The 13,879-nt window shown below is 49.0% G+C and overlaps 1 protein-coding gene across 1 annotated transcript; it reads right to left on the reverse strand.

Annotated features, from left to right (window-relative positions):
• Nucleotides 1-192: 192 nt before the first annotated feature.
• Nucleotides 193-7,459, reverse strand: LOC147244606 (uncharacterized). The gene is made up of 3 exons (XM_086185352.1): nucleotides 7,259-7,459; nucleotides 5,428-6,096; nucleotides 193-4,193 (listed from the first exon to the last, which is right to left on the reverse strand). Exons 2-3 carry the CDS (start codon nucleotides 5,893-5,895, stop codon nucleotides 3,078-3,080), a joined length of 1,584 nt encoding a protein of 527 aa, XP_086041478.1. The 5' UTR covers nucleotides 5,896-6,096; nucleotides 7,259-7,459; the 3' UTR covers nucleotides 193-3,077.
• Between the last annotated feature and the right edge of the window lie 6,420 nt (nucleotides 7,460-13,879).

Raw genomic sequence — 13,879 nt, forward strand, 5'->3', positions numbered from 1 at the left:
TCACGTGTGAGGCATCACGTCGCATCTTGGACTCAACGAAACCTTTGAGTGAGCGGCTTCATGTGGCGAGGGAACAAGAACACGCCAGTGCTCAGAGTCACTCTGAGACTAAAACGCCGCCGTGGCGCATCAGTACGCCCCGCCGGCATCACCTGACACAAACCAGACGGACCAAAAGTGACATTAGTTTCTTTAATAATCTGTTTCCAATACAAGAAAGACGCTGCACCACTCCCACTTTTTTGCTGCTGTTTGTTTTTTTATTACATGTTTTTTTTTATGTCATCAATAGATTTGTACACAGTGAGCGATCTGGACGGGCAGGGGGCCGAGGGGTTTGGTCCTGTTACTCAGCAGAACTTGAGGTCACTGGAATGATCTGAAGAACGCCTCAGCTGATCACCATCAACACAGGAAGAGACGGTGTGTCGAGGCCTGATTGATCAATACTGATCAATGTGACATCAGATGCCACGTTAACAGAGCGGCGAGAAGCCCCTGCTACGAGGAAACGCTGGTAAACTGGCTCCACGAGAAGCTCTCGCTCCATTTGGCAAAAGTCTTAAGTACTTTTACTGCTGACGAGTCTGAACCAGGGCCCGCCCCTGACGCACCTGGTGACCCGAGGGATGGCAACATTCATCTCCATGGGTTCCCCAAAAGCAACCAAACAGAACACTGGCAGTCGATGAGAGCTGGTTAAGCAAACTTGTTTCTGTGATTACCTCCAGTACACGAGTGAATCTCGTCACGACAGGGCGAGCATCGTCCGCCATCGCCCGAGATCATCAAGTCCGTTGAGAACAGCAGCTAACGTTTCGCTAACGTTAAGCAAACGTAATTATTTGGAGCGAAATCGTCCGTTACCTGAGAAAGCGTTTGTACGCAGCAGTGAACATTGGTGATATTTCAGCTGTTGTATTGCGGGGGGTGTGGTTAATGATCACCTGACAAAAACAGGTAACACAAACAAAAATTATTCTGCTTCCCGCAGAACTCTGACAGCTCAGCTTGACACCGGATCATCTTCGTGATGTTAGCTGTGCTGGCTAACATGCTAAGTGTTGCTATTTGAGAGTGATTGTTGATCTAAGTGACAAATGTTCAAGTGCTCATCAAATAAATGAATCTAAAAATTAGATCCGCCCCCTGAAACTCGATGGTCGTAAATCCAGGTGTCAGCTGACATTCTTCAAGTCCAGCTCAGAGTATTCTCTTCCAGCAAACAGGAAAGGAATACTGCTTTAGTTGTGTATCACTACTGTTAATATACAGTACATTTGAAGCATCTTTTAGGTGAGAATGTTAGTGTTCCACCCTTTAATCTGTTGTCATCTCATCTAGATGAAGCCTGTTGCGACCATGGACTATGAGAGCTAACCAGGCAGGGATGCTGGCGAGTGGCAAGGCGAGCTAAGTTGGCGTTAGCCATCTCCACTCAGAACGTGCGTATCAGACATCATTTCATGCTTAGCCGCTTCAGAGACATTCGAGCCAGCAGGAAACCTCAAAATGATTAAGTCAAACTATTCTTGTCAGCAGATGTCCACTCAGTTGCAGACAGCTGGTGAGCAGGGAGGCCCAGCTAGCGTAGCGGGCGACCAGGGATGCTAGCTGAGATCAGGGCCACCATCAGAAAACAACCCTGCATTACCGAATCATTTCAAAATTCGCCAGCAGCTCAGATGTCTCCTGCAGTGGTTAAACGAGATAAACCATATTTCTATTCAGAGAAACCAAAACTCGATCGAGCTAGCACCCCATGCTAGTGGAGCTTGCTAACATTAGCTTGCCTGACTGCTAGCGAGCTACTGCGTCACTGCATTTTTTTTCCGAGGTTGCAATGATGATCGTTCGAACAGCCAAATCCAAGTCAACTCTGGAAACTTGGATGCTGCCCTACAAGAACCAGCAAGGCTTCTTTCATTGATTTGACATTCACATTTATGACTGTTAGAGGAGGCGATGACTTCGTGACAAGGCAGAATGATATTTCACGGATCTACCGGAACACGAGCAGCTCAGGTCAAGCAACTCCTGGTGGGAAACTTTTACTTCTTGACCTTTGCTCGCCACTTGCAGGACGAACCCCAAACCCGGCGGGTAACCGTTTGGGACCCTGCTGGAGTATTTGTCACTGACAGCACCTTGATGGCTCCAAAGTCGTTTTATACGTTGTGGCAGTTTCTCTTGTCCGACCCGCGGAATTGACCACCACCGTGTTCTGGAACCTCCGTCAGCCTTAAAGACGCACAGCTGACAGGCTGTGTTCAAGTTGGCCAGCTAATATGAGAAGTTGAAGAGGAAGAACTGAACCTGATTCCCATTTCCTGCCTACACGGATTGATGGCTTGAGCTGGCGCCCACGCGATATCCTGACTAACGACAGTTGCGCGAGTTCTGTTGTGTCTTGCTTGATGGTGCAACTGAAATTCAGTTAGCTTGAAATTGCACTGAACCTCCCACGAGCATCGCCAAACATTTCCTGCTGCTTCACATTAAAAGCCTTCAAGTGGACAAACTGGATGGAGGCTTTTATTGTGAGGCAGAAAAAGAAGTTGCCATGGTGACCACAGGCTTTAACAAGGAATCCTTCGGTTGGATCGAGGTACATACTTGTCTGAACAACTCAGAGTTGAAAACATTTATGATTCAACAAGTTTGATTTAAGAAGCTCTGACTGTTTGGTGCCTCTGTAAACGAGGGCGAGGAAACGCTCTTCAGGTGTTTGTGGGGTGAAGGAGGGGCATGGCGGTCCAGAGCCGCTGGTCTGATTCATCCACTCATTTGTGCTGTGGATCAGTGAGTTCTTCAGAGGAAGCAACTCATGACAGTTACAAGTATCTACACCCCCTACACACACACACACTCACACACACCCGCACACACACACAGACAGACGCCTGCATACAAGCGCGTCAGTCACGCATCCCACAACTCGACACATTTATATGCAAAAGAGCACAAAAGGTATGAAAACGTAAGAAAAGGTTGATAAGGAAAATTCTTATATCGTATTTATAAAAAGAGGAATAATACTTTGTGTTTCCGAGAGGTTAAAGGTTATGGAGTTCGTTTTAGCTACTGTCACTGCCCACCGTGCTGCTGCTGCCGTTGCTGCTGGTGCTAGCCGTGTCCGCTCGCTCTCGTTTGTGGATCTGCTCGTGTGCTTTGAGGTGACCCGACTGGCTGAAAGTCTTGCCGCACTGCGGGCAAGCGTACGGTCGCTCGCCCGTGTGGATCTGCTGGTGAGCCTTCAGGTGCCCGAGGCGGCCGAAGCTCTTGCCGCATTGTGTGCAGCCAAACGGCCGCTCACCTGAGTGGATCTTCTCGTGGGTTTTTAGCACGCCGGAATTGCTGAAAGTTTTGCCGCACTGCGAGCAGGTGAAGGGCTTCTCGCCTGTGTGGATCTGTACGTGGTTACGGTAGCTGGTCTCCTTGGTGAAGCTCTTGCCACAGTGCTGGCAGCAGAACGGCCGCTCACCAGTGTGGCTAAGCTGATGGGCCTTCAGCTCCTTCGATTGGCCAAAGCTTTTCCCGCAGGTGACGCAGATGAACGGGCGTTCGCCCGTGTGCAGCCGCTGGTGTGAGCGCAGATCGTCGGCCTTGGTGAAGCCCTTGGGGCAGTGAGCGCACACGTATGGCTTCTGGCCCGTGTGGATCAGCTGGTGCCGTTTGAGGTTGCCAGCCTGGCCGAAGCTCTTGCCACACTGCGAGCAGGTGTACGGCCGCTCGCCCGTGTGGATGCGTTGGTGGGTTTTCAGGTTCCCCAGCGTGCTGAAGTTCTTGCCGCACTGCGTGCAGGAGAACGGCTTCTCCCCCTGCATGTTGCGAGGTTTCCTTGCTGTCGGGTTTTGGGTTTTGGTTGTGACAACTAGACCCCCGCCTCCCTGACCCGTCATGTCCACAGATGTCTTCCCGTCCTCAGCCGACTGCAACTCATACAGGCTGCCGCCTCCGAACTCAGGGTCCAATTTGCCGATGCCGTCCATCAGCAGGGCATCGGGGCGCAGCTTGTTGAGTTCGGTACGGAGCTCAGCCATGTGGATGGACTCCAGGCCGTTGTGCTGCAGGTGGCTGGTCAAACTGTTGCATTCTGGGTACTCAGATTTCAGAGTGCCGAGCTCGGTGGTGTAGTAACACTGCAGGTCCACGTGGTGGTCCGACTTGATGAACTCCAGCGTGTCCGTCACCTGCAGCAACAACAGCATCAGTCAGGATGTACAGAGACGCTCAGACTCCCAAAAGAAAGAAAATCAGAAAAAAAAACAAAAAACAATTTCAAGTGAAAAGTTCAGAGTATTTTTGTTGACGATTAAACTCTTCGATCCTCAAGTCACCGAGTTTTACATCTCTGACTCCAGCTGCTCAAACATGGGCGCCAACGGTGTCTCTCGAGACGGTAAACAGTCTCCGGATAAAACAGGACACCGAGGACGCCATCCGATGAGATGGAACACTGAAACGCTGGTTGCCTAGCAACAGCTCAGTTCATCTTCCTGGATGAAGTAACTTCAATATCCTGTTTACTATTCAATCCAGTAAGATTTAAATCTGCAGGTATAAAAATTAAGCTGAGACTAACAACTTCACATCTCAGTTTCATTGAAGGATCTCAACGCCGTCACCACATCAGAAAATAGCTTCTACGTTTCAAAGGTTCGGCGTTGGTATGTGAGGAGGGAATCCCGGCGGTGCTCAGGTGTAACGATTCATTTGCGTGTCAAAGGTCAGAATCAAGCCGTCTAGCGTAAAATACTACTTGATAGGGTTACCAGCTACCAGATGATCAAGGAACGCATCATCGAGGCTCTACGTCACCTACCGAACGCCATCCATAGCTGAAACTGGTCACTGCTGAACTTCCTGTGAAGACCAGAGCCAAACACGCGTGTCTATGTAACAGCACGGTGCTTCAAGTTATGTCACGCTGTACATGAGGATCACGCCACAATCAGGCAGAGAAACATCAAAACCTCAAATGATGGTGTATCACATGACTATTTCAGACGCGACGCCGGGTCAGCGAGGTATCACTACGCCATGTTGTGACCAACTAAACGATGCAGTTGGAACGCAACAGAGAAACGATTATTATTAGAATTTGCGCTGACAGACTCGTCAGCCAGTGGCCTGTGAGGCGCCGGGCGCCAGCTGAGTTCTAAACTATTCAGCGGAACACAAACCTCCGAGCGGTGACATCAAGCCGCCTGGCGAGCTCACTGCTAAACGCAGAAAGAAGTAAACATCTTTGTCTCTCTGGGGAAAAGGTCACCGTTGCTCGCCGTACTCGCCTGCTAACCCCGTAAATACTTCATAAACCGAGGGGAAGCAGATGATTGTATGAGTGTCGATCACATGACTTTTGCAGCTGCGCCAGATCAGATCAAGAGTCAATCAGATCAGATGAAGGAGGCAGCCAGTCACCTGGGAGATGTAGTCAAACACAGAGCTGGGCTCGTAGTGTGACTTGTAGTCCAACTCTGTGACGTCAGTGTGATGAAAGGGGCCCATATGGTGGTTGCCATGGTGACCGTGATGCTCAGACTTGATGTAATCCAGCCCACTGATCTCCATCTTGATCTGGTCCTGGCCCAGCTCGGCAGTGGACAGGGGCTGGATCTCTGATAGGTCTACGGTACGGATGGGATCCAGGTCTCCGTCCTCCGGCTCAGTCTTCACACACGGCAGCATCACCAATGGTTCGGCGATCTCTGCCGCCAGTGAACTGAGCGTAGGCGTCGGGCAGTCAGAGGAGAGGAGGGCCAGTGTTGGAGCCGAGGCGGCAGGCCCCGGACCACAGTCCACCTGCAGGGAGGCATCCAGAGGCGTGGGAGGGGAGCCACACTCGGGAGGCAGGCCGAGACTCAAACACTCAGCCTCCAAGTCTGTCATGGTGAGGGGCGGAGCTCCTCGCCGCGCTCTGTCCACACCTGAAGTATCGAGTCCACCTCCGTCCTCCGCTGCTGAAAAAACTGGTCGGTCCGGAGAGGGGGAGGAGCCAGGGGAAGGAGGTGTGTCCCTGAATGTCTTCTCTGGGAATCCAACTGTCACACGTCCAGCTGATGTCACCACCCACACCTGACTGGGCCCAGCCTGCAGACAGACAGACAGACAGACACACACACACACACACACAGAGTTAGCAGGTGCTGGGTTATCAAGCAGAGGTTGGAGGAGGTGGCGCTGCTGGTTTAAGGTGGTGTTACACAAACAAATTCAGCTGAAAACATCCAACCTTCGGACCATCAGGAGGCAGAGCTCGTGCCTCCATCATAGCAGCCCTTCTGAGGAAGTCTGAGCCTCAACCTTCACCTCAGCTGACATCAGCAGTTTCACCTGTGACGTTGCTCTGATCAGACACACGTGCTCCTCAGAACTCCATCAGTCCATCTTCAGTCTATCACTTCCGCTCTTCTTCTCGAATGTTACTGTGCTGCACTTCTACGCCTCAGCTGTCTAGTTCGCGTGCGGTTGCGGCCTCCCGCACACTCACGCAGGAAGTTTGTTGGCAGCAGTCAAAAGTTACAGCAACACACAGACCTGGTTTGCGCGAGGAGGCTGCGGGGGAGCCGGCCTCCCGCTGCGGCGCCTTCACCAAAGTTTCACGGCTCGGATCGGATCCGTCACCTGCCTCCGCAAACTCGCCACGCAACCTCCGCACCAACTGACTGCAGGAATCTCGCGGCGATTTTCGCCTTCAGAGCGCATCGACCCGCACTAACACGCGCTCTCTCTGCGCTCCGCGTTCTGCTTCCGCTGATTTTTTTCTTCTTTTTTTGCGGTGGGAGAGTGACAGCGACGTGACAGCGGAGGAGACCTGCATCCAAACATGCGTCTCAGTCATACAAAGACGGGGCGAGCTGCCATGTCTGCTAGCTAGCGCAGCTAGCCAGTGGCCATCTTGTTTATCACACTAGCGCCGCTAAGCTAACTAGCGCTGCTAGCTGGTGGTAGCATGGGGGAGAAAGTGAGAGTGGAGCGGGGAGGAGAGGAGAGGACACCGGAGGGGGAGCAGTAGGTCCTCCGCTTGTCTTCCAGCACTTTTGTGCGGGAACTTGCGGGCGCAGCGGGGAGCGCCTGACAGCTGCGCCACAAACACACCGACTGCGTCAAATGATGAGATGTGTGCGCGGCGGCCGACGCTGGTTCTCGGTCCGTCTGTCAGCAAGCGGCGCAGAAAAGCAGGAAAAGGAGCGCGGTGGGGCAGAAAGAGGCCGGCGGCCGGACGACACCGGCGCCGGCGGCTGTACGTTACCTGCGGGCTGTCCGGTTCATGGCTGGTTCGGCTCCTCTGCCCGTCACTTGTAGCTAACTCCGCCGGACCCGCCACGTCCACCTCGGCAGAACAACCCGCCGCCTCTCCTCCTCTCCTCCCCTCGATCACTGACTAATTCCGCTCACTCCTTCCCTCCTCCCCCGTACCTTCCCTCCCTCCTTCCTTCCTTCCTCCCTCCGTCAGTTCTTTCCTCCTTCCCGCCTCCCGCTCTCACGCACACTCACGTCCGAGTGGGTTTGTAGGTAACTCCGGTAACCACGGTAACGTCAGGAGGTGGGCCCAGGCAGGGGCGCGCGCGCACGTGCAAAACCAATTAAACTGGCACGCGCCCGCCACACTGCTACCATTATCGTCAATTTGGTTTTAAGGCGTCTCGCCCCCCCACCACGCGCCCGATGAATGAATGAATGAGCGAGCCGCACGTGCCCCCGCTGCGCCGGTCATTCACTGACGTCACGCATCAACGAAATAACGTAAAAAGTTCAAATTAATTTAATCTAATTAGGCGACAACCAGCGAGACGAAGAACGTGACGTCACCAATTTTATACGCGACGAAACCGAATTGGTCCTTTGAGATTCCGCAGCTTTCTTTTGACTCCGCGGACCGACACCAGAAGAAACGAGCCCAGAATCCAGCAGTCACGTGGTTTCTTGACGCGGCGCCTCTCGAGGACACTAACCTGGTTACAGAAACAAGTTCAACTTTTGTTATATAGAGACTGCACCTCTGCGCAAATCTGGCACTTCTTCTTTTTTTTGGGGGGGGGGGGGGGGGGGGCGGAATAAACGACTCTTCGTTTCCGCTCCAGAGCCGCGCGTCTGACACCGATGGTTGAGGGTTGATTTTCAAGACTTATTTCATCATATTTAAAAACAATATACTCGAAACATAAATTCTCCTCACATCTTCAGATTCATATTCTGACAGTGAAAATACACTTAAAAAAAAACCCAATTAACTTCAAAAACATTTCCAGGCCTGAGAGAAAATTTCATGATCATAAATTCTGATGAACCAAAAGCCACGTCAGACTGAAGCTTCAACTAGAATTCATGACAAGGTGGTTGTTTCACAGTCAGTCACCTCAAGAGACCCACATATACTCACATTTGTGAATTCCTACAACTTTTCCAAAATTTCTAGGTTTTTTTTCTCTCACAAGAAATAAATGTATATGATGAAAGTCTAAAACTGCCCCCCCCACACCTCAGTTTTTCCCAGGTTTGTCATGGCCGCGTGAGCCCAGTTACAAAGACAACATTTCCTGCTCAAAAAGCGAGCTGGCGACTTGTAAGGCACTCGTGAGAAACATCAGTTTGCTTTTAGATCCATTTCTTGTCTTACTTGTGACTTTCCCAACCTTCAAAGAAGCCGAACCGGATTCAACACGAATGAAACAGCAACAGCATCTTCAACCAAGAGAGAAATCAAACCTCCAGAGAGCAGGTGGATATTTGTGAACATTTATTGACTTTCCTTGAAATAACACTAAAAAGTACCCGGTCTCATAGACTAAAACAGGTAGTAAAATGAAACTGTAAAAACCCCATCGCCTTCATGGTCTCATCATCATGGCGGACAGTTGTAACTTGGCGTCAATGACATTCAGACGGCGCTGCTGTGATCAACACGGACAACAGTTGGCGGTAATCCACTCAAAACTGACACTGGTCACAACAAGGTCACATGATAAGTTCATATTGACTGAGAGACCACTGACATGTGGGCAAACGCTACGTTACTTTTCCTGACTGGAGGTCAACTCACCGACTTGCTCCATCATCGTTTTAATGAATTGGAACCTCTGATTCTTTTTTTTCTGAAATACAAAAAGGGCTCGTTATCAAAAGTATTGCATCAACTCCAAACACTGAGATGAACTGACGAGCACAAGACGGTCAGTTAATCGAGACTATACAGGGAGCAGAAACACCTTTTCACAATAAAATGAAAGGATTTTAACATGTTTCCCTGTGTCATTTCAAACATAGTCAGCTTCAAAATAAAAACATATATCAACAATATTAAAATAAACATTAGACTATCCCTTTCACCCCCTCATTCCCAAGTTTGCATCAAAGATGAAGAGGACCTCTGATGGTTCCCTGAGGAACTCCTGCATAACGTTTTAGGAACTCCAGCTGCACTTCTACAAGCTCTCAGGACAAAAGGTCCCTCTGGGCTCCACAGCACACTTTTACTGCAGGTCTGATTCCCTTCTTTCACTCTGGGAACCACGCAACCACTTTTCAGAAAACTGCCATTCAATAAAATAAAACTCACAGGAATCAAGTTGTGTACACTTGTGTGTGTCTCGGCGCTAAAAATTTACGACTGATTTCACGAACGACCTCCTGGAAAACATTTGGAGAAAATCGCATTTGATGAGTGAAATAACTGATGGTTGACAGAATTTTCAATAAATTTAGATGAAGCGACGATCTTTCTCTCACAATTGTTATCAAAGTCATAATTGTTATCAAAAAAGTCATAATTGTCGCGGTGTATTTCTGAATGGCTGAAATGTGTTCAGACCAAATGTAAAGTCACTGTAAAGTAAGAGGAGACGTGAACTGCTCATCAGGAAAACCAGCGATTTACATTGTGTGAGCGTGTCGTCATGGCAACAGACCTGGCAAATCCTTTCATACTTTGTCTGAACCATCGTCATGATTCTGTTGTTTCAGTGTCCTTTTGATCTGTTTTTTACAATCAAATCAAAGTCAAATCTACACCGGAAGCAGCCGTTATCCAGACACAGTTCCTTGACCATCTGTGATGATGTCATGGCCCCCGACACAACATCATTTGGTTTGTCCTCGTAACTCCGTAAAAGTAAAACCTGCTCGTTGGCCAACATTTGGCGTGAACACACTCGTCACATGATTGTGACTCCGGGTCTCTGAAATCACCGCATCAGAACTTCATTCACAATCTCAAGATCCATGAATCAAAATGGCCGCATCAGGATGAGGACAGATTATTCATCCGTGTTTGAATTTACATTTAAAAGTCAAACACGTTTCCTGTGCTTCTTTTTCTTTCTCAAAATTCTGATGCCACAGAAAACTGAAAGATCGTGACTGAAGTTGCAGGAAGTCCTCCTGGTTCATTGTTATTCTGGAATAAATAAATTCTCAGAAGTCATCAGATGAATAAATTATGTCTTCCTATTTGTGTCTTTTCAGCCAAATGCTTTTCTCTCTGTTATGGCTTAGTCCTCAGGGACAGGAGGAGCAGTGATTGGCTAAAAGGTCACATGACACCGCTGCTGTCAGAGGAGAACGACGGAACCACCCGCAAATACGAAGGTTCCCCTCTGACGGGAGCGTTTCTACTCCGGTGTCGTCCTCTGAGAACCACATGACTGCAGTTGTGGAGGTGAATGTTGGCGGAGGAGTTTTGTGCGTTTTTCTCAAAAAAACAAACAAAAAAACAACAAAACAAAAAACAATGAAACAAAAAAAAAAGAAGCTAAAAAGCGTCAAACGGCTCAAACATCCCTAAAGAAGCAGAAACACATCTTAAATTATTTTAAATTTTAAAATCAGAATAACCTGATTAAATCATGAATAGTCCCATTATGGGGAAAAACTGATTTAATAAAAATAAAAAAGGTGAGAGGCCACTTATCAGAGAAGTGACGAGTCGAACATCAGCTCGTCAGCGTGGATATTTGTTGCTCCGAGGGGTCAAGCACCTCCCACAGAGACGAGATCTTTAGGTGAAAGGGAAACGTTCAGATTTCCTCCATTAACAGACGTCGCGTTTAACGAAGTAATGGCAGCTGCATGTAGATAAAATCTTGGTTTTGACTTATCACAATTAGATTTTTGTTAAAAAAATGGCCTCTCATCTGATATATGTAAACATTCTCGTAATTGTAGCATTTATACGATTTATTTTTCCACATTTTACTTCTGTCTTAATCTCACTTTGGCAGAACCCGACTTCCGTATATCGGAGCATCCTGGTGGGTCCTCACAAACCTGTCAAAACCAGACCAACAGTCCTGATATGCGAGTTCATCTTGTGCGCACAATTTTTAACTCTTGTCCAGACAAGATGAAGGACAGAACTTCGGAGACGTTGGAGCTGCGTAGGAAAGAGTCGCAGGAGTCAAAAGCGCCCTGAGAGGCATCTGCAGTCATGAGGTCTGAAGCCAACAGCACCGAGACGCATCTAACATGACAACAAAGAGTTAACGGAACAGAAAAGTTCATCTCGCCGCAGAACGACGAGACGTCACTGAGGTAATGAGGTGAAATGTTTTACAAACTGAGGTATGTGAACATGTGGAGGCTGAAAGTGCAACGGGACACGTCAAACTAGGATGCTGGTCGTTGGCAGAGAAGCGGTCGGGTCACTCAGACGCCGCAGACGTCAAGCGTCCGCTGCTTTGAAAGCAGCGTTCAGGGACAAAGACAAAAAAGGAGACAGAAAACGAGCTGATATTCAAACAAACGTAGGATTTCATCCTCAGTTACTTGAGATCCGTTCAATTCAGGAACTGAACCTCTTTTGTTTACCATCTTTAAGTCCAACAAGCGCTCCGACTGTGCTCCCCTCGTCTCTTTCTTCTTCTTTCTCTCCATATTGCTAGAGACACTTTTAATCAAATCAAAGTAGAAATGAGGGTCGTTTAAAAGCTTCGCTCCCATGGGAACGTCTGATTGTTGGTGCCGAGGCCATGCAGAGCTCAACAGAATTAGCATGTGAACATCTGATCCCTCGCCTCGCCACCATCGTCCCTCGCCTCGCCACCATCGTCCCTCGCCTCGCCATACTCTTCTCACAGCCGCAACACGGCAATCATCAAAGACACATTGGGGTCACCCATGTTAAAACTCTATTCTACGGTATAAGGGACTTCAACATGGCGTGCCAGTAAACATGTGACAGGAAGTGATCAGAAGTTTAATCATCTCCGAAACAGATGAGAGCCGTCACCGGGGCGACAGTTCTGCTGACCCTGAAGTCATCGAAGGTACGCAGAGATGCAGCCACCTGATCAGTCCGGCAGACTCGACGGCCCGTCTGTGATGGCGGCGCTGACCTGTTCAGGTCTGGCGTGTTATTTTACGTCCTCGAGCCGTGTCAGGCGTCGGTGAGACTCGTAGCTGCCTCCGACCATCAGAGACGAGAGGAAGCTGGAGAACGCGAGCTAAAACCTCCGAAGGCCTTCACGCATCCAGAGAAGCTCTGCCGGCGAGATGCAGCTCAGACCTGCCGCCGCTGCTGAAGTGATTCAAGTGCAGACTCCCCGCCTGTTGGTCCTCGCCAACAAGAACCTGCGGCTCCCCAGTCTTTGTTTTAGGCTCCAGATGAAGTGATCAGTCTTTAGTTTTCATTTGGATTTCATTTCACGTACGGAAGCTCACAACACCACCAGTGTTCACAATCTCAAAATTGGGGGCACAGGGGGGCACCCCAGCGGCGCTTCGGAGGCCACGCAGAGAACCTGGGATGGATCCTGACCCGGGTCCTGTTCTGCCTGCCCCCCCCCACCCTGTCATTCCTTCACTGTCTGCTTGCTTATAAAGCATTAACAATGCGAAAAGTAATCTTAAAAAAAAGAATCTCAAATTCATCACTAAGGAGGCTGTGTTTTCAGTGGCGTTTGTCAGCACGTAATTGAGGCTCATTTTCACCAAATGCGGTGGAGGGGCGGGGCCTGGGCCACGGAAGAGCCCATTACATTTTGGGAGCGGTCAAATCAACCGTGACAAATAGAATCTCAAAGTCGTCTTTGTGACGGTGGTTGGCAGTAATCAGCGCTTTCAGAGTTCTTTGAGAGGAAAAGAGCGCCTTTATCCATTCAGAGCCAAAGTCATCGAGAGTGAAGATGAAAGGAGCGCGCGGTCGTTAACGAGAGGGCGAGGCGCAGGAATGGCGGCAGAGAGAAACCAGGAACTACATTTAAAAACTTTCTCGCTTCTGTCTGAAAAATAAAAACTACAACAAAAACAGGATATCAACTGCAGAGATTCACATTCAAAGAGTCCGAACAAACAACGGCGTCCATCTTTGTTTTTCCTGTTCAAAACCATAAACGTCCTGGGAAAAAATTGCAAAAAAATGAGAAAAAACAAGAAAAAAAAAGAAAAGGCGACAAAACTCACTTGACAAGAATCCAAAATGTTTAAAAAAGGAGAGGAGTCGATTTGTCCAAAACAAGAAAGGGCACTTTAAAAGCTAACAGGTAGAAAAGTGAACGGTGGCGTCTTTCCCGTCGTGCAGATCCACCCGCAACACCGGCAGGAACAGGAAGCGGCGTCGCCCCGGCTCAGACCTGCAGCTTATTGCAGGAACGGCTCTCGAGTGTCTGACAGCAGGAGCAGAAGGGTAGGTGCCGCCATCACTTCCTTCCTTCCTTCCTCTCCAAGTGGAGATCTTGCCGTGTTTTAGTGAAACTACTTGATGGTCTCTTATCGAATCTCTTTTCTCTCAACGTCGTTTAAAAATGTGAACCGGTTTGTTAGCGAGCGTTGATCTAAAGAGGAGAATTCTTTATAAAAGTCAGATTTCTAGACAGAGAATGAAGGCAGGGTGAGCTACGACTGCAAAGTAACTGCAAATTGTTTAAGAACCAATCCA

This window comes from Aulostomus chinensis, chromosome 18 (genome assembly GCF_037954235.1).
Source record: "Aulostomus chinensis isolate RoL2024-O1b breed Wild chromosome 18, RoL_Achi_v1.0, whole genome shotgun sequence".
NCBI lineage: Eukaryota > Metazoa > Chordata > Actinopteri > Syngnathiformes > Aulostomidae > Aulostomus > Aulostomus chinensis.

Bases quoted from the DNA above. Each gene is read 5' to 3' on its own strand.
- LOC147244606 (XM_086185352.1), bottom strand. From the start codon at position 5,895: ATGACAGACTTGGAGGCTGAGTGTTTGAGTCTCGGCCTGCCTCCCGAG. The intron at 4,194-5,427 runs GTGACTGGCTGC...TTGTTGCTGCAG, and splicing joins TGTTTGACTACATCTCCCAG to GTGACGGACACGCTGGAGTT.